This window comes from Euleptes europaea, chromosome 3 (genome assembly GCF_029931775.1).
Source record: "Euleptes europaea isolate rEulEur1 chromosome 3, rEulEur1.hap1, whole genome shotgun sequence".
Lineage (NCBI taxonomy): Eukaryota > Metazoa > Chordata > Lepidosauria > Squamata > Sphaerodactylidae > Euleptes > Euleptes europaea.
In genome coordinates, this window is record NC_079314.1 from 96,455,300 (window position 1) to 96,475,713 (window position 20,414).

Consider the following 20,414-nt stretch of genomic DNA (forward strand, 5'->3'; position numbering starts at 1 on the left):
AAAAAGAAATTACATTAGTAAGTTTTAAGTTAGTGAGAGCGGGCAGCATTTTTAGGTGAAGCTTGGTGACTTTTGTGTATATCAAGCCGAAAATTCCATCTTTTAACTGCAGCCCCAGATCTGTTTTATCAGGGGATTGTAGCTTCGCACGTTAACTTTTTCTGAGATGGATTTTCAGGCTCCCATTAGGAAAAAAAGGGAGTTGGGTGTACGGCATAAATGGCAGAGGGTGATTTGTTCTGTGCTTCTATATATATGTCATATACAGTGTAACTGACTTCTTCAGTTCACACATTTATATTTACCCTTTCCCAATGCTTATGTGTAATATCCATGTCTGAAAAAGTCTGTGAAAGAGCCCTAAGATTTTGCTCTTCGCAATTAAAAATCATCCAAGATACAATGAATACAGAGTAGTCATTTTCACTAGCACTGTGAAATCGATGCTGAGAAACTGTCTATGGCTCTGGTCTTCAAAGCAGGAGAAAGGCCTTCTTGACAAGGTACACGTGGTTGCCAGGAATGTGCTCGTTCTTCCCTGAATTGTCAAAGACAGACAAATGTGCTTCCTTCCACCTTGGTATACCACACGTTACTTCCAGCTCCAGGTCTGCCAGCAGCTATGTGGTTTGTCAAGGAATACCTTTTTTAATACTGAAGGGAAGCTCAAATAAGTGTCTTTTTAAAAAAAAACTTCTGGCATTCAGGCGGCATTCTCTTGACAGAATGTGAGACTCGTTTTCTGATTACTCGGCTACTACTAACAACTTTGTAGATACATTACTTAACAATATAATCTGTTGGGTATATCTGTGAGTATTTTTGCACTTTGCGTTCATATTTCTGCACTTGTTTTTAAGGGTATGTCATAACTACCAAAGGTAAAGATTGTGCCGTCGTTAATGCAGACATGACTTTGTGTTTTTGTGCTTCTGCCAATAGACTATATATTATTTGTCCATGTCTACCGTTCCATCTACATGCATCAGATTAATATGCATACCAGTTTTCTGTAGCTTCCCTTGGTGTGACAAGACGTTGTATAACTTTTTTGTAGCCTGCTTCTCTGACAAGCACTTAAACTTATAACTCCCACTTCAAACATAAAATTTAGAGTCTATTCTGTTTAAACTTCAGCTTCTAATCAATGATAATGTAATGTCTGACCTACTGGATGTTCACTGAAAATCTAAATTTAACCAGGTTTTTTGAGGAATTGGTGAAAGCTGTCTTGTTTGCCTTTATAACAAATATACATGTAACGTCTTTTGTAAATCTGACTCCATCCTGTAGACACTTCAAGGAACAATAGATTTGATATGAAAGTTATAAGTAGAGAAGTCCATGCTGTTTATCACATACTGCATCAATTTAACTTAAGATGTTTTGTGACAATGGATATCTAGCTATGTGAACAAGAAACTGTTATGTATGACTTATAGCAATATCTGATCATAGTTTTGAAGTAGAGCACATATGTAAGCCATAGACTTTAACAAAAAGATAACATAGTTAACTGGAATGTTGTTGAGATGGGTCAATCTAGCTAGTTATTGTCTTAAGGCCTTGGAACAGAAATGGTCTCTACAAAGAAATCTAATATTTTGTACAATTAAATAAAAGTAGCATTGTTCTTTCTTTGTAATAAAGTGATTTGTCTAAAGAATGTCTGCCTCTGTATTTAAACTAAGATTACACGGAAACTTTTAATCTGTTTAGCTCCTCAGGAAGCTGGCCAGTTTTTAAGACCAAGATATCAGTAGGTTATGCAGTCACAGTACAGAAGGGCACCCTCAGTGGCCATCTTTTTGAAGGCATGTAAAATGTTCCTCTTTTGGGCACTAGAAGTTATTGGTCACTGTCATTTTTATTTTCATGTGTTAATTGCTGTAAGTCAGCTGGAGCAGAAGATAGGGCAAGAAACACATTTAAAAATAGAGACTAATTCACCGTATTGCGAATATCAGCTATTCTTTAGTAATTCTGTCCTTTCTTTACTTTTGATTAAAAATGTGTAGCCTACCTCATCATTCATTTGGAATCCTGCAAATACCATAACACACAATCTCAGTTTTTTTTAAAGGCAACAGCACCTTGTTGCCTTAACGCCTGTAAATAAAAACTAGGGGAGATCAATAAAAGCTTCTAAAAACCAGGTGTAAAAGTGCATGGCCTGTTCCTGGGGAAGCTCAAGAGGAGGCTAAAGCAGCAGTTTTAGTCAAAGCTGAAAATATCAAGAACTGGAATAATAAATACAATATCATATACAGGCCAGGCACTAGTAAACTGGAGTTACTAAATATATCCTGGCTTATCATATGCATTCAGTCTGGGTTCGCATTTCCTTAAATTTTAAAAACCTATGGTCGAGACAAGAGGTTCAGTTACTCACGATCTGATCAGTGAACATACATTTAGACTGCTCAATCATTAGGCTATGCCGTTTCCTAGAATACAGAGATATTTATATCCCTTCTATCAGTGTTCTCTAATCATGAAAAAGCCCAGTATTGACTTTGGAATTCTTCAGATTGTTTCCTATACCTGTAGTTGCTTTGCTCAACTATAACCAAGTTCAATTCTAAGTCTAGGTTGAGTCATGTATAGCAATGAGTCAGATGCACAAGATTATATTGCCACATTGTAGGAACAACTGACCCTAGCTATTGTTTTCATATATAAGTGGACCAAGAGTCATCACTGCTGATAAATGCTGCATAGGAGGTCTACTTTGCTGAGACATATTCCAAGAAATTAAACTGGTAGTTTGCCTGTAAGGCTTTCAGAGAAAGTTTTCAGAGCATTAATAAAAAATTAAGTCTACATACTATATCCATTGGCTGTTTTTATTCACTTTCAGCAATCAATTTAATTTCCCCTGACAGCATTCAGGATGAAATATTTAATGTTTACCAACATCAGCTATCCTGACAGGGAAAGATTCTAGAAATATGAACTGAAATTCACGTCAGGAAATAATAATTTTTAGTTACCGCTTGTACCTCCTTTTTCTAGGCATGTCTCTACCTCTATTAGCTCACTTCAGTTCCTTTGTCACAGGGACTATATTGGTATGAGCCTCAGATTTGCATTTTATCTCACACTGTGCACATTTTCTACATTTATATTACTAAGGAGTTGGTTAGACTCCTATGAGCAGGATCAGCTGATACAAATCCTACTTCACATTACATTATACATAGAAATGGTGAATATACCTGTGATGCATAGAGAAGCTTGTGCACCAGCTGTGAGGAAACATCTGATATTTTAGTTTGGACCTAAAAACAGGTGAGGGCCACTCTGAAGAAGATATCAACAATGGACAATCAACATTCCATCACCACCCCACACATTATATGTTGTCCATTTGGCAAACACAAAGGGGCAGCAAGCAAGACATAGCACTCTTGAATCAGATTTAGGTCTGAGCCCCTATGGGTAGATTCATACAATAAACCACTGTAATCCTGGAGCACTCTTTAAAGCAGGGATGGGGAACATCAGGCCCAGGGGCCGTTTAAGACCCACGAAATCATTTGGTCTGGCCCTTCGTGGGTCCTGGCAGATCTCAAGCTCAGAAGGATCTAAGACTGGCAATCCACCCCCTCCCGCTGACAGGAATAGCCTCTATTCAAGGCAGATGTGAGTTTGTTTTGCTGAGAAAAGGAACCTTTTTCCCCCCTTGCAGAAGAGTTGTTAGCTATGGAGCTGTTAGGACCGCCCAAGAAACTGTTAACCCTTTCCCACCCAGGCCGTGGAGAAATGTATTCCCTCTGTACTACAAGAGGGCTGGGGGCAGAAGTGGCGACAATGGAGGGGTTAAAGGAGGCAGGGTCAGAATGTGCGGGGGGGGGGGGGAGTTCTTAGCCAGTGTGTCCTCATTTCACCCCTGCAGGCAGAGGTAGCAGGAGCCAGCTGTAGAATCCGGCCCTGACCATGCAGAGCAGGAGCAACTCCGGTGTGTGGCTGGACGGCTACGCCCAGCTGGTGCAACAAACCATCTTGTGCCGCCAGGTGGGCGAGTGCGCCACTGGTTGGATGCCTGCCTGCTTGCCCATGCAGGGGGGTCGTATGGGGTAGCTGCCTGCTTGGGGCTAGCTCGGCTAATTTTTAAGTTGATAATTTTGTATTGCCCGCGAATGATGTTATAAATATCCAAATGGCCCTTGGCGGAAAAAAGGTTCCCCACCCCTGCTTTAAAGAGTCACGGGCTCTCTGCTTATCTAAAATTTAATCTCCAGTGGGTCACTTCTAGGCAACAGCTGCAGGTGGCAACAACACTAGTAATTGCCACAGTGTTTCATCCTAAATAATAACATGCTGGCACACAAGATCTTAGGATCTGTGTATCTACCTAAAAAATTAAACATAATTACTTATATACTGTAATTTATTGCAAGGACAGTAAAAAGCTAGCATCCTAGAAGCTTAAGTCCCTCATTTCAGATCCCAGACACATGCTTACACACTTTACATGTTATAAACTTTAGAACTGCCACGCACTTCATTTACCCAAACTGTCACAACAGAGTAAAGGGAGTCTGCTTCTTTAAAAAAAGGTCATAAATGAAAAAGTTTATTTCAAAAGCAGTGAGACTAATGCCCCTAATCAATGGGATGACCCAAAACTACTACATACTCCCAGCTGGTGCAGAAGAACTGCACCATAAAGGTATGGCTAACACTGTTACTGAAAACCAGCCAATCCCCAGGAACTAGCTCTGCACAACAGGAAAGTTGTTCTGCAGCTCCATTATCATAAAGCATGGGCAAAGAGTTCCTGGTAGCCTATGTCCCAAGTGTCTAAAGACTCATTACATCTGGATTCACATTTAATTCAATAACTACATTAAAAACACTGGGAGCACTTAATTCGAGCTGCAGGCGCTTGAGAAATTCCCTTTCAAAGTTAAAATATCAATAAATACGTTAACGCAACTTTTAGTCATGCAAGACAGTTACAAAACAAAGATCAGCTCAAATTGTATAATAAGAGGCAGCTTGCAAACAAAATGAACAGTACCCTTATGTTTTATTCAAAGGGTAAACATGAATTAAACCCAGCTGTTTTACTTGAATTACAAAAGTAACATGATTCAATATGAAAATAAGAAACTGTCTACAAATCTCTGACAGTAGTAAATTGCAATATACAATGCATACAGGAGTTATACAGAGCAACAAACTCTTGTACAAAACGAAAATACTTTAATACCTTTAAAATCCAATTTTTTTGAAATCATTCATGAGAAAAGGTTCGAGTCAGAGTTCACACCTCAATTAGTCAAGCCTCAGGCAGCTACATTACAGCTACTGAATATACAAAGTGACATTTTCTTCTTCACCAGCCATTTCAAATCTTTATGCATTCCCTAGTTCCTCCCATGTCTCACATTCCCAGATCCAAAGCCTTCTTTAAATCATGAGAACTGAATTTGCTGAACACCAGAGATCTAGGGAGTAAAAGGGGGAAAATATTACTTTCAACAAATTACTCAAAGCACACGCATTTACTTTCAGTGCCCAATTGTTAAATTCAAAGTTGTTTGATTTATTAGCCTTCTGGTTGCTTCGTTATGGCTGTAGAAACTGGAAACTTTTAGACGCAATCAAGCCAAAAAAAAAAAAAATGGATGAAGAAGAAGAGCTGGTTTTTATATGCCAACTTTCTCTACCACTTAAGGAAGAATCAAACCGGCTTCCAATCATCTTCCCTTCCCCTCCCCACAACAGACACCCTGTGAGGTAAGTGGGGCTGAGAAAGCTCTAAGAGAGCTGTGACTAACCCAAGGTCACCCAGCTAGCTTCACGTGTAGAAGTGGGGAAGCCAACCCAGTTCACCAGATTAGAGTCTGCTGCTCATGTGGAGGAGTGGGGAAATCAACCCCGGTTCTCCAGATTAGGGTCCACTGCTCTAACCACTACACCACTGGGATGAACAATGTACCTGTTGGTAAGATGTTGTATAGACCATAACGTTTTGCTGTTGGCCATCTGTAGTTATCAAACCTGCTGGCAACTGGTTAGCTAGAAGAGAAAAAAAAGTTTCAGCGAGCAAGTTCACATAGTGACACACCCAACTTCATTTCAAATGTTCACCACTAAGCAAAAAACCTCTCACCAGAACAAAACCAACTATAGTTGATATTAAAGTAACAGACCACCACTTCAGCATTACCAATCTTACACCTAATTTTGAACTTGACCCCAGAGTACAGAGAGAGAAACTGGCAAAATGGGGCTAGGTACAGACAAAAGGGTTTGTTTAAAAAACAAACAAACTTGGGGCTGCCCCACCAAGTTTGCACAAAAATTCAAATTTTTTAAAAGAATAGGGGGAGAGAATGTTTTCCAAACAGGAGTATTGCCTGTGCTTGCCCATCCAATGTAAAAGAATGTCTCTTGGCCACCATATTTAGGGTTGCATAGCAACCCAAATAAACATTGTAAAGGTTCACATATGCACATTCATCACTTGATTATCTGCATTTGTGAATAAATTCACATGTACAGTGAGCATGTTACCATACATCGGGGTCCCCAACCTTTCTGAGCCTATGGGTAATGGGTACAACCACAAAATGGCTGCCACAAGGAGAAATGCTGATTATTTTGCTGGGATTCTGCTTGACATGTCCTGACATTACCCTCCTTGCATCATTTAAAAATGAATATTTAAAACGATTTTCTTGCATATGTACAAAAAAGAGTTATCTAAGAAACCCTCATCTGGCATTATCTGTCTTCATTTTACAGACATCTAACATACTTATTGCCCTGACCTGGATGGCCCAGGCTAGCCTGATCTCGTCAGATCTCAGAAGCTAAGCAGGGTCAGCCCTGGTTAGTATTTGGATGGGAGACCACCAAGGAATACCAGGGTTGCTGTGCAGAGGAAGGCACTGCCAAACCACCTCTGTTAGTCTCTTGCCATGAAAACCCCAAAAGGGGTCGCCATATGTCAGCTGCGACTTGACGGCACTTTACACACACACACAACATACTTATAAAAAAGGAAAAGGAAATAATGCTTTTCCATTACATAAGCCTTTCTCCCATGATCCCAGCCATTTTTATCCTGCAACATTAGTAATAACAACAACTGGTTCTGAAGGAGGACAATAGGTTCTGTGGAGCCAATTCAACATTCACTGGTAAGTCCCATGAGTGTATCAAAAGGATGTGTGAACCAGGCTGAAAAGATGCAATCAATTAAGAACAACCTCCAATTCATTCTATTGTCTCTTTTTAGGTTCACTGGAACTTGCATAATATCAAGTTTGGAGGACTGTGATCCCGGTGTCATCAAAATGTTGCAGAAATACTGACCAATGAGCATTTTCTCCTCCACTAACAGTTGCCCAATGAGAACTATTGGCTTCAAGTGATACTTACTAAATGCTTCCTCTGTAAGCTCTTCACTAAGGCCATCCGCTGTGGTAACTGCTCCCCCAATTCCCTTTTCTCCTTTCATTGCCTTGAAAAAAGCACAAAGATTTACTATCAGAATACTGGCAGTGTCAATGGTATAAACCCCAACAGCATACACTTTGGAATATCTATTGAGCTTCCAAATTCTTTGTTTGTTTGTTTTCAAAGTCCTCCATAACAGAACTTTGTTTGCTAGGTACACATATGTAAAATTCTCAGTGTTTAAGATAGGTCCTCCAGTTATTACAAGTAGAATTCTGCAGTAGGTGAAAGGAAAGACCTTTCATTTACATTTTACAACCGGATCTCTCAACAGATTCAAGAATAGCAATGGGAACCAAAACAATCAGAAAGATCAAAGAGTTTGCATATCCTCAGTGGAAACAGCCAGCCTTGAGAGGTGGTGGGCCCTCCTTTGGAGGTTTTTAAGCAGAGGCTAGATGGCCATCTGACAGTGATGCTGTGAAAGGCAGATCATAAGAGGGAGGGCAGGAAGGGTAGTGCCAGTGCTTGGCCCTTGTGGCCCTTTCTTACATGCCCAGGGTAATGCCAATCACCACTCGGGTCAGGAAGCAATTTTCCTCCAGGCCAGATTGGCCAAGGATCCTAGAGGTTTTCTTGACATCTTCTGGGCATGGAGCAGGGGTCACTAGGGGTGTGGGGAGGAGGTAGCTGTGAATTTCCCCATTGTGCAGGGTGTTGGACTAGATGACTCAAGTCCCTTCCAACTCTGCTTCTAGATCTGTAACAGCCCTAGCTGTCACTAGATGACTCAAGTCCCTTCCAACTCTATGTTTCTATTATCTGTTACAGCCCTAGCTGTCACATTCTTTTGAGGCAGTCACAGCACAGCTACGATGGTCAAGCTGTGCTGTACAGCTGAAGCCTATATGAAGTTGTCATCACCTTTACCACCCAACTCTTCCTCAGTCTGGCTGGTGGCTGCCCTTGCTACAGGCAGAGGGCAGGTAAGCAAGCAGCAATAAGGAGGACCTGTAGCAGCCATTGCCACTATCTGATGCTACCCTATGCCTTGGCATGGCAACAGTGAAGAGCAGCCATCACCACTTAACAGTGGGAAAAGGTGAGGCTTTTCCCTCACTGTGAGGTGAGGCTTTTCCCTTGCTTGCTCTCCCTCTCTCTGGGACGTGAGAAGTTAAATAGATGGATAGTAGTAGGTTAAGGAGAGACAGCCAGGCAAGGCAAAAAAATAATAGGCCACATCCTTAAAGGACACAACAGCTTAGCTCATCAGTTAAAATGAGCACCTCAACAAAACAGTAAAAAAAATCTTCTGCCTGAAATGACATTCAGAAAAGATGTATCCCAACCACTCCATTAATGTTCAGCTACTCTGGTGCACAAGAAAAGACTCCACAAGTCAATCACATAAACCACGTCTCTGGAAAGTGCAAATGAGACTCTCAGAAAACATCAAGAGTACAAACCTCTCTAAACTTCTGGAGGTACAACTTCAAAGGTTCAACATAACTATCAAATCCCAGGGTGGACATGGCAAAAAGAATATCTTCCCCATTTATAGTCTTCCGTTTTTCTTGGTGACACCTCTCACTTGCTTCTGACGTTATAAAGCTGATGAATTCACTTACGCACTCCTGCACACACTCCTTTGCATCCTTCGCAATCTGGAAAAAGCACACACTAAGAGTAAACTAAGAAATACGATTGGCTTATAAAACACAGATGCAGCTTAAATAAATCCAAAGACATACCCAAGCAGGACTGACAGTGTTAACTAGCGTGGACCAAAGATCCACTAAAAATCAGACAAATCAATTTACACACTGCCTCATAAAAATCTTAGTGAACAGATATTTCTAAGAATTATGAACGAGTGGCAGCTTTTCAGTATAACTATTTTGAAATGCATAGTAGACAATACTATTCATTTAGAAGAAAATGGAAGCTGGCCCACTTTTGGGGAGTGTGTGCAGCTTACACTTGATGGAAATGCAAAGGTTCAGTTTTATACAGGATTAGGATGCAGATGAGGCACTTGCTATGCCTGCTCCCATTACATCATCCTATAATCAATGAATGTTACATGTTCATCTCCTGTGAACGCAACCTAAAGACAAATGCATCTTTCAAAACAATTGTTATGAACTCCAAACTTTCCTAACCCTGCATATCAAGCATAACATTAACCACACTCTTTCAGAGATATTACCTTTCCCGTCTGAGGTATGGCATTTTTCATTATCCTCGCCACATTTGCAATTGGAAGGTATATATCTTGTTCTCTAAAGCTCTCTTTGGAGCCATTTGTGTCTTCATGATCATTCATGCTGTCCTCAGTGTCTAGGAACACAACCAAAAAAAAATAGTATTAGCACAGAATATAGCCTTGGATACTCACCGTGAGGGCTTATTCTCCTCTGAGGCGAAGGGCATCCTGAGCTGTGGGTTGTTTTCCCTCTCCATCCGGGTAGGCAGGACTAAAAGATTCTGACTTCCTGTGATACTTGGCGGGAAAACAGCCTGAGGAAGCCAGTTACCGTCTAGACTAGCTACATTAACAGCAGTAGGAAGAACTCGCTATATAAACTAACTGTAAATTGCAATTGCATATAACCCAACATGAACAGATAGACAGATAGAGCCATTCCTGTGCTAAGCAGGAGACAAGTACTGAACAGTTAAAATTTTTATTGTAAGACAAGTTATAAGGGAGGGGCAGGATGCCCTTCGCCTCAGAGGAGAATAAGCCCTCACGGTGAGTATCCAAGGCTATATTCTCCCCTGAGGCAAGGGCATCCTGAGCTGTGGGACTTATAAGAGCTCCCCCAAAAAGGGTGGGATAAGCTACACTTACTCGACTACATTCTGCAGGACCCTGCGGCCGAAGGCCGCCTGCGCTGAGGACCATGTGTGAATTTTATAATGCTTGATAAATGTTGAAACAGAGGACCAGGTTGCGGCCCGGCAAATTTCTTCCAGCGGGGCCTGTTTGTCAAAGGCGGCAGTAGTTGCCATACTCCTAAGGGAATGAGCTGTGATGCCCTCGGGCACTGGCTTGCCAGCTACCTTGTAAGCTTCAGCTATGCATGCCTTGATTGTGTTACTGATGGCAGCGGCTGACATCTTTTTTCCTTTACTGGGGTTAGATATTCCTATAAATAGGAAGTCTGACTTTCTAAATTCTGCAGTACGCTTAATGAATGTGCGGATGGCTCTCCTGAGGTCTAAGGTATGCCATAATGCTTCGGTTGTGCCTGATGGATTGGGGCAGAACGATGGGAGGTTTATTTCCTGAGATCTATGGAAATGGGAGTTTATTTTAGGCCGGAAGGTGGGGTCAGGAGTTAGGACAACCTTGTCTTTATGGAAGACACACAGGCCTTTTCTGATGGAAAGGGCTCTGAGTTCCGATACCCTCCTAGCTGAGGTAATAGCTGTAAGGAAGAGGACCTTCATGCGAAGGTACCTCATCGGAACCGTTTTGAGAGGTTCGAATGGTGGACCCATGAGAATCTTAAGAACCAGATTAAGATTCCATGTAGGGAACCTGTGAGAGGCAGGAGGTTGAATTTGGGATACCCCTTTTAGAAAGGCAGAGATGTGTCTATGCTGTGTCGTGGGATGTCCGTCCGTGAAAGGAACAACAGTAGAAATGGCGGCCAATTGTCTTCTTAAAGTGGAAGCCTTCAGGTTCTGTCTAACCCCTTCCTGTAAAAATTCCAGGATGCCGGGAATGTCAGGGTGAAGTGGGTCCATTTGCTTTCTCCTGGCCCAGCGAACGAAAGCCTTCCACGACGCGTTGTAAATGCGCCTAGTGGAGGGCTTTCTGGCCTCCAAAATTGTGTTAACCACTTCGACGGAATAGCCTAGCTCTAGCAGTGACCGCCTTTCAAGTGCCAGGCGGTCAAACAGAACCAATGATCAAGGCGAAGATTAAGGACTCACGGAACACTGAGAGGTAAGCTGTAACACGAAAGGGAAAGAAACTACTCCTAGCTAAAGAAATGAAGCCTAAAGGCACAGAGCTATGCGGAGTTGCCTGCTCCACCCGGATAGGCAGGACGGAAACTGGCTTCCTCAGGCTGTTTTCCCGCCAAGTATCACAGGAAGTCAGAATCTTTTAGTCCTGCCTACCCGGATGGAGAGGGAAAACAACCCACAGCTCAGGATGCCCTTGCCTCAGGGGAGAATGTGTTGCCCACCTCTGGTCACCTTACCTGATCTCCAGTCAGGAATTCATCTACCCAAGAACAAACATTAGCAAAGCCTCAGGTCATCAATCTGTTGTAAGAGAACTGCTTATAAGAGGTCTCTCATTTTTCCTCAAGCTTCAGCTCCTTGATAATGATTCCACAGGCTTGATAGCACAGTCTTAGACAATACTGAGAAAGTCTGAGGGACACGAAGCACAGATGTTATGTATTTCTAGCTTACAGAACTACAGTGCTTCCTGAGCGAACTGGAAGGTTCAGAATAAGGGAATTCACTGATAATTCTATAAGGCACAGGGACAAACTATTTTATTATGCAAAGACTTCAATTTCTGAAGATTTTAAATTGCCATTTGTACTAATATTTTAGGAGGTTGTTTTGGGATTTTTGCATTTTGAGTTGTTTTGTACAAAGCAATTTATAAATATTGGTACTAAATTAGATACACACTTTATAGAATGGCAACTTTAGAACTATGTAGTTTTCTTAATTTGCAGCAAATCACAAAAGGTACTACAGTTGTCAGCATTTTAGTACTGAAATATAAAAACATAGCACCAAAGTTAATTAGGTCAGTAGCAGTTCTCTTACAAAGGGATTTCAAAGGGAGATTAGAAAAAGAGACTGCTGAATTACAACTAATAATGAAGCTCAAAACAAAGAACTCTCCTGGATTGACTAGGAGCCTGGAATTCCTGTCTGGTGACCAATGTTGATTGCTCCACGCCTACTACCCTGCTGCATGTCACACCTGATCCAATCATGCCTACTAATGTAATTTACTTACTTTTTACATTTACATGCTATTGCCAATGGGTGTCTAATTCACTCTTCTCTACTTAAGGATAGATGGACTCACATTCTAGCTGTACCTGAAGAAGTGAACTGTGACTCACAAAAGCTCATATCCTGCCAGAAATTTTGTTAGCCTTTAAGGTGCTACTGGACTCTTGCGCTTTTCTACTGCTACAGACAAATACCGCTACCCATCGTGATCTAGGTCAACTTATGTACACAGACTTTTTAAATTCAGCAACATGGTATATTAATTGCTTGTCTTAAGTCTTTTATCCCCAATATACTTGAAAGAGAATGCCTAGAATTAGTTTAACCTTACACGAAGAGTACATTTAGGTACATTATACTAATAAAACCAGACAAGTATTTTGAGTATATTTAAATATGAGATACAGAATTAGCAATCCTAAAGAGAACCACAATACTAATTTTGTGAAGCTGAAGGAAAGAACTCTATTAAGTACTTTTTAAAAAGACTATTATTCACACAACTCCTATATATGACAGTCAAAGACCCATCACAGATCTGTTGCCCAGTATAGTCATTTTATGTATCTTCAGCTATTCAGCAAATTTTATGTATCTTCAGCTATACAGACTCATCTTCACTAAAGGACCACAACAGTGACCATAAGATAATTCACACCATTTGGACCAATACATTACTTACCATCATGGGGCTGTATCACATAGTGACTACCACCAATGTAATCTCCAGCAATTCCTAATTGAGAAGCATCTGTTGTAGAGCTATCACCATCCATCTGGAATAGAAAGGCAATGTTTTAAAGAATTCACATCAGTTTACTAAGCATACAATTCCTAAAATCTTAAGCATATTTAATGTACTTCTGGCTGAATAAGGTTTGGTAAAATTAAAATCAATGTACATATGCCCCTCGCCCCAGACATCTGAACTTTGTTTGATCTCAGCTGCCTGTTCTTCAAAAGCTTAATACTCAAGCTAATTGTTCTGCTGAAGAGTTTTATACACAGAATTTCTATGATTCATGAATAATATGAAGCAATGAGACACATCTCTTTATTATCTAAAAATTACTTTAGATCTGTGGAAAAGCAACCAGCTATTTTGATCCTTCTTTAAAGCACCCACACAGAAATAACCAGGAAAATATCTTCAGGTCATACATGGCAGGGCTGCTACATATATACTATCAAAAGGTTAAACTACTGAGCTACCGCTTAAAAGCAAAGGCTGACCACAGTGACTCTTGGAAAGCAAATTAATTATTCAACATGGTATTTCTATTAAAGTTGAAGAGAAATGACTGGGAATATGCTATGAGTTCTACAATATTAGACACAGCAAATAAATTTTTATTCCAGCACATGCAGTATTTCAGTCAGTTTAAGCAATATGTACATGTATTAGCATGGAAGCAGAATAGGGGCTCGCATTTGCAAAAGTCTTCAAGACACTGGGCTCTTAGGGTTTGGGCAGTCACAGCACCAATGATAATGGCTGGTTGGATGCAGGTGAAAACAAATAGTGGATGGATCCTATTACACCCAACAGTCTCAATAGTACAGTTTTGGGGGGAAACTGAAGACTATTTGTTACAGAAGGGTATTTTCTATGAAGATAACAGTGTAGAAATTTTACTTGCCTCTGAAAATTTTAGGCAGCTTTCTTTTTTCTCCCCCTTTATACTGCACTGTTTATTAGATTATACAGTCTTTATTTTGTTGTTCTATAACTGAGAAATCCATTCTACTGGATGTATTATCCTGATAGTTCACTGTTCGTTAATTGCATAATCCAGTTTTATTATATAGTTAATTGTATCCATTATATTGGTATTTATTGCATTGTTTTTACAGTACTCTGTGGACAATTAGTGAAGTAAAAACAATAAATTATGACACTGTTTAAGCAGAACTGAAGTCTGAAAGTGGCCATCCAAACAATGTTTAACAGAGCAATAAACTCAGCATTGTTTCATGAAGAGTGTATTTGATTTCACAAACCATGAAACCAGTTGCTCAGCATGGAACCCCAGAAACTAGTACCTGGATACTTAGAACAACAGATAATTATGCATTTCCTGTCATAGCAAATAGTTATGTAGCACCATCTTGCATGTACTCAGTCCTAATTCTAGGAAACTATTTTAGATAGTGACTAGGCTTCTATGGGTATTTATTATTCAATTGGCTGAAACCAGTTCTCTCTACTGGTTCTTAACAGAGCAAAGGCACTAACAAAAACAAACACATACTTTGTTATAAATATTAATCACTGGTAATTGCCTAATGAGGAGCCCCATAGAGCAGAGTGGTAAGCTGCAGTACTGCAGTCCAAGCTCTGCTCACGACCTGAGTTCGATCCCGACAGAAGTTGGTTTCAGGTAGCCGACTCAAGGCTGACTCAGCCATCATCCTTCCGAGGTCAGTAAAATGAGTACCCAGCTTGCTGGGGGTAAAGGGAAGATGACTGGGGAAGGCACTGGCAAACCACCCTGTTTGCCTACATAGTCTGTCTAGTAAACGTCGGGATGTGACGCCACCCCATGGGTCAGGAATGACCTGGTGCTTGCACAGGGGACCTTAGCCTTTTAATTGCCTAATATTGGACTGTAGGCAATGTATCATAAGCAACAAGAGAGGTTTACTGCCAATGACTTATACCATAAATGTCAATAGACAAGCAAGTGCAATCACACTAAGAATATTAGGAGTCTACCGATTTATCCTGACCCCAAGGATATGAGCTGACATGTTCCTAGCTCTCATGGTAACGCAGAAAGACTGAAAGTATGAATATTGGGCTTAACCCACGAAACAATGATCTTTGCAAATCCAGTTCATTTCAACAGAACTTCTGTTGGAAATATTTTTGGTTTAATGGTCACAATCAAAGAAAAATTGAGCAGTCCGCAAGCCCCACTGAAATTAATGGCACTTAACTGTTTATTTAAACATGGCAACTTTCCCTTGGATTACGTTAATTGAGTCTAAGAGGCTCGGAAATAAGACTGGCCAGGGACTTGCCAAGTCTTCAGAGGTTCTGCCTTGTTCTACTGCACAAACTGCACTCTGTCAGAAGAGTATCCCACACCTCCTTCCTTCACTCAGAGTGGTGCACATACAATTCCCTTGCTACAAAACTTTGAAAGTGAGACTGAGAGAAAGTGACTGGCTCAAGGAATCCCAGCAAGCCACACAAATGAGCAGGGATTTGAACCCATCTCCCCAGTCAAAGTGTAGTACTCTAAGCACAATCTCATACACTGGCACACTCATGGCTCCACCACTAATGTTCATCGCTGAATCACAGCCTTCAGCACCTGCATACCTAGAGCTAGCTCCTAAATTCCCAGTTCTGGAAAATAGTTAAATGCTGTCTTTACAAAGCAGACAGCCTAAAAAGCATTCTGGTCGATACTACAAACATAATCTAGCTACAAGACTAAAATACCTTTCAAACCAAGATTTAGTCATTTGATTTTTTTAAAAACAAACATTGGCAGTTAAGGGAAAGAGAGAAAACAGAAAGGAGGAATTTGACTCCACTTGCTCTAACATCCTGTACAAAACAAGGATTTCAAAGGGAAACATCATTCAACCAAGACATTCCTCTGAGGGAGATGTTCTCCAAATAATTGCAAAGGAATAGCCACCTTAGTTGGCCATAGCAAAATGTTAGTCTTTAAGGAGGAGCCAGATACACCTCCAGCGGCTCCTCCTTAAAGACTAACATTTTGCTATGTATTGTTATTATAATTAGATTCTAATTATTACCATTGTCACCTGAAATTAACATAGCCAATATTTACATAAGTACATCATGGGACTCTTGATTTATACAAGACAATTGTAATGTAACTACATTTGTCAGAATATCATTCAAAAGGCTCTGATTTTACTGAAGATATTCTGCGAACACACAAGACCAATGCAACACTAAAACACCACACTATGATGGTACAGCAGACCCCAGAAATACAGGATATGCTGAAGGTTTGCACTACCTACAGAGATTTTCATTAAATTTCTGGCATCCATTCCGTCAGCTCTCTTCTGAGAAATCATGATATTGACTAGCTGGAAAACTCCAAAAAGAAACGTCCTGCTATTTTTTCCTCTATATTGTTTGGTTAAACCACTGAGGAAATAAATATTTTCATTTTCCATCTTTTATTTCAATACAAGCCAACGAAACAACCTAGATTCAAACTTTGTAAGCAGCAGTAGCATACTCAGAGAAATGCTAGTAGTAGTAACTGAAATGTGAGCAGAGGGGGGAAAGCTACCTTGTACTAGGATTCATTTTACTAACTCTCACAGAATAACTATATATATATTTAATCCTAATTCAGAAGTTTCCTCATTTCTTGGCACTCTTCTATAGTCCCTCCATTGCTATCAACTATAGAACAGGTTCATGTGGCCAACTCAACAATCACTGCAGGAAAAATAAATCATTTTAAACTGCATATTAGTTCTTGGCTTAAGCATTTTGTTGCTTGACATCCCAAAGATCAAATAATTGCCCTTCATGATTTAACAAGCTAGGTTAGTTTTCAAAGTAGCTACTCAGCAATTCTAGAGTATATCAGATTCCCTTCAAGCTAGTCACAGACTTGCTGTGATCAAAAAGAGTGCTGCAAGTCCCTTATTCTTAAAAAAGAAAATAATCCTTTTTTGATTACAGAGTTCCAGAAAGGCCTTTAGAGACATAGGCTATTCATAATAAGATGTGTCTGTTTACACAAGCAGATTAATGAAGTAGAAAAAGCTAATAATTTCTCAGCTTTCTGAAGAATACATTTGAAAGAATAACACATTTTTAAAAGCCTATGGCTATTCTGACCTTTCCCAAAGAAACTTTTATATAGGTCTCTCTCTACATGTCTCTATAAAGTCATAACAATGGTTTTGATATTGTAGTTCGACACTTTATAAACAAGGAACATACTGTAACTGGTAACATGGTAACAGTTATACTGATTATACCCAAAGTAGGTCTTTCAGGTATGGTTTGCAACTTTTAAATTTAAATAGCCAAACAGATTTAGATGCTCAAACATTCACATACAACACCGGGGGCTGATAAGTTGCAGCAATCTAATCAAAGGCCTGACTGCCATAGACATCAATGGCTGCTCACTACTGATAGCACAGACATCTCAAGACTGTAAAAAGAAAAGGCAACTAAAAAATCATACCAGAATTATAAAATTCCCTTTATCTACTTCACTTATTAGTACCTCAGATACTGCAGTACTTTAGAACCTACCACCACATTAGACATTTAAAAAAATTAAATCTCAGATGTACATCTCTCTATGTTCTCTTACAGGACTTTTTTAATTGACATTATGCTTGCTTTGTCCCAGAACCTGTATGCACACCTGGTTCTACAAGTCCACACATGTAGACAGTGCCTATGAAACAGGCTCTCTTCTGCCAAAATCTTGTTTCACAAAATGCCCACTGCATGGGAGAGAATCCGCACTATTAGAACTAAAGCAAATTCAATAATCTACCACTGGCAACTGCCACTCAGTAACTGCACTATGGGCCATAGGCCCAATTTTCATCCAGTTTCTTAAACACTAACAGTGCTTCCATAGGAGCTACCAACATGATAAGTAATTTTGTTAATCATTAACTAAATCTGCCATACTGTGATACAATTCAAACCCACCTCTCATACAGTACTGCTGGTATCTCCATAAAAAGTTTACTTAACTTCACTTGAAGTTCACATCATCTTGTTTGTTTGGCTACTGTTTACATCATATTTTAAAAACAAACACTACCCACATTTGGCAGATATTCCTAAGGATCAAATGTGTGCAGGACAAGATTTGATCTTGAATTTCAGCTACTTTACCCTCAAGGAAAGACAGCATATACATCTAGAGTTGCTTTTAAGCATATCCACAATATCCAACAGGAGAAAAACAATATTGTGTTGTAGTCTCTAAAGCAGTAGTTTGCCTTTTTTTTTTTTAAAGCAGGCACACACATACAACTGCAGCTTGGGTTTATTTTATTTTTTTCCATCTCAGAACTTGAACGTACACAGAACTCTTCCTAGGAGTCAGCTATTGTGTACAATAGCAGGTCAATGTATATACAACCAGCTCACCACATGTATGCACATTGTTTTTTCTTTTTTAAAAATGACTACAGACTGAAGCACAATTCCAGTTTGCAGCAGTTGTGAGCCCACTCTTTTAAAAAAGGCTGTCACACTTCCGTGAACTCCTGCGGCTACTGATGAGGAGGAGCCTCAACAACCGAAAGGGTCAAGCGAGGGAGGGAAATAACCCTATACGCTTGGGGGTGGGAGGGCGTCGATAGAAGAAACCCCTCTCGCCAGCAGACAGAGGCAATATTGTTGTGACATGTGCAGGGAAACACCCAGCCCCTCTCCCCGGACACGCGCGGCAAGCAACACCACAAAAACACCACAAAACCCACCCACCTTCGGGTCCGTTGTGCGCCGAGGTCACGATGAAGCCAGGCAAAGAGACAGAAAGGCTCCTCTTAAGCTTCTAACCCTTCTCAAAGCCCAAAACTGAAAGGCGGGCGGGCGAGCTCGGCAAGAATTGGGGGGGGGGGTGCGTGGGGAGAAGGGGGGAGCACAACCGGAGCTCGCTCACCCCCCCCCATTTTCTGAAATGACGGAAGGGGGGGGAGAAGAGGAGAAACAGACACAAAGCCCTTTCTGCAAGGAAGAGACCCCCCCCCCTCCGCCGCCAGAGGGGAAAACGGGCAGGGGGTGGGAGAAGAGAGAAAGGCGGCGGAGGGAAGGCACTGAGGAGGAGGAGGGGGGGGGCATGGCTGCATCTGCCCTTCCCGGGCTCGGCGACCCGGAGCAGGGAGGAGACAGCGGGGGAGCGAAGGCGCCCGGGAGAATTAGGCCCCCCCGGGGGGTGGGGTGGCCGGCGGCCGAAAGGCGCCTCCTTCGCCCCTTTCCACACACAAGCAAACAATGTCTCCCCCCTCCCGCTCCGAGTCTCCCCCCCCCCACCCCCTGTCACAGCAGCCCCTCCCCCACAAATCTGCTTTGAGGAGGCCGCCCGAGCAAGGCCCGCCGCGGCCGCCTCTCCCCTCACGACGACGGCGGCGGCGGCGGCAGTACAAAGGCCCAAGCTTTGCCCGCCCTCCTCTCTCTCTCTGTCTCTCTCTCTCTGTCTCTCTCTCTCCTGCTGCCCGCACTTCCTGGTCCCCTCAGCGGCGGCGCGGCGGCAGCGCCGGAGCCCGGGGAGGGAGACGGACATTTCATTCGAGCCCGCAGTGAAACCGGTTACCAATCATTGGCCGGAGCCAGGCACAAACCTCCAGTGCGGCCCTGGTTGGCTCCCTCCGCAAACCGGCTGTGTGGTTGGACAGAAAATGGCTGCGAAGGAGCCAGTCCCAGCGCGGAGCCCCGCTTCCCGCAGCCGGCCTCCCCTCCCTCCGCGCCGCCTCCTCGCCCGCCCCCCTCCCTCCCTCGCGCGCGAGCGCGGCTCTTCCCTCCTGGCCGGCCGCCCCTCCCGCCGCGGCCCCCTCCTCCTGCGGCTGCGCCAAGCCGCGGCTGACAGTCAACGCCCGCCGTTCCCTGGACGGGGCGGCGCCGCGCGGCCTTCTTCGGTCTTTATAGGGGAGCCCCCCCCTTTCCCTCCCCCTCCCCCCCCAATCGCGGCCTTGTGCCCAGTTGAGGAAGGGAGGCAAACTGTCGCTTTTTCTCCCCACCCCCATTTTCTGTCTCAGCCTCTCTTTCCCTCCTCACGCAACGTCCGTTAACGTATTTCTTTCAAGGAAGGCTGAGGGAAATGGGCTCTTGGACATTTTCTTTCTTTTTTTAAAATATATATATATATATATATATATTTATATTTATTTTTCTTCATTTCATATATCCATAAAAAAACAATATAGTAATGATAATAAAGAAAAAAACCCCAAATATTCTAATTTTAACAATCAAATGACTTTCCCCTCTCCCTCTTCCGTCTAAAATTAAATTGTGT

The 20,414-nt window shown here is 41.8% G+C and overlaps 1 protein-coding gene across 1 annotated transcript; it reads right to left on the minus strand.

The window, feature by feature from the left end:
- Positions 1 to 5,018: 5,018 nt before the first annotated feature.
- NFYB (nuclear transcription factor Y subunit beta) lies at positions 5,019 to 19,857 on the minus strand. The gene is made up of 7 exons (XM_056846006.1): positions 19,741 to 19,857; positions 13,097 to 13,190; positions 9,626 to 9,756; positions 8,883 to 9,080; positions 7,399 to 7,480; positions 5,951 to 6,030; positions 5,019 to 5,456 (listed from the first exon to the last, which is right to left on the minus strand). The coding sequence occupies exons 2-7, from the start codon at positions 13,188 to 13,190 to the stop codon at positions 5,424 to 5,426; spliced, it is 618 nt and encodes a 205-aa protein (XP_056701984.1). The 5' UTR covers positions 19,741 to 19,857; the 3' UTR covers positions 5,019 to 5,423.
- Positions 19,858 to 20,414: the final 557 nt, after the last annotated feature.

Bases quoted from the DNA above. Each gene is read 5' to 3' on its own strand.
- NFYB (XM_056846006.1), bottom strand. From the start codon at position 13,190: ATGGATGGTGATAGCTCTACAACAGATGCTTCTCAATTAGGAATTGCT. The intron at 9,081-9,625 runs GTAATATCTCTG...TGCTTTTTCCAG, and splicing joins CCATACCTCAGACGGGAAAG to ATTGCGAAGGATGCAAAGGA. The intron at 5,457-5,950 runs GTACATTGTTCA...TTTACTCCCTAG, and splicing joins ATACAACATCTTACCAACAG to ATCTCTGGTGTTCAGCAAAT.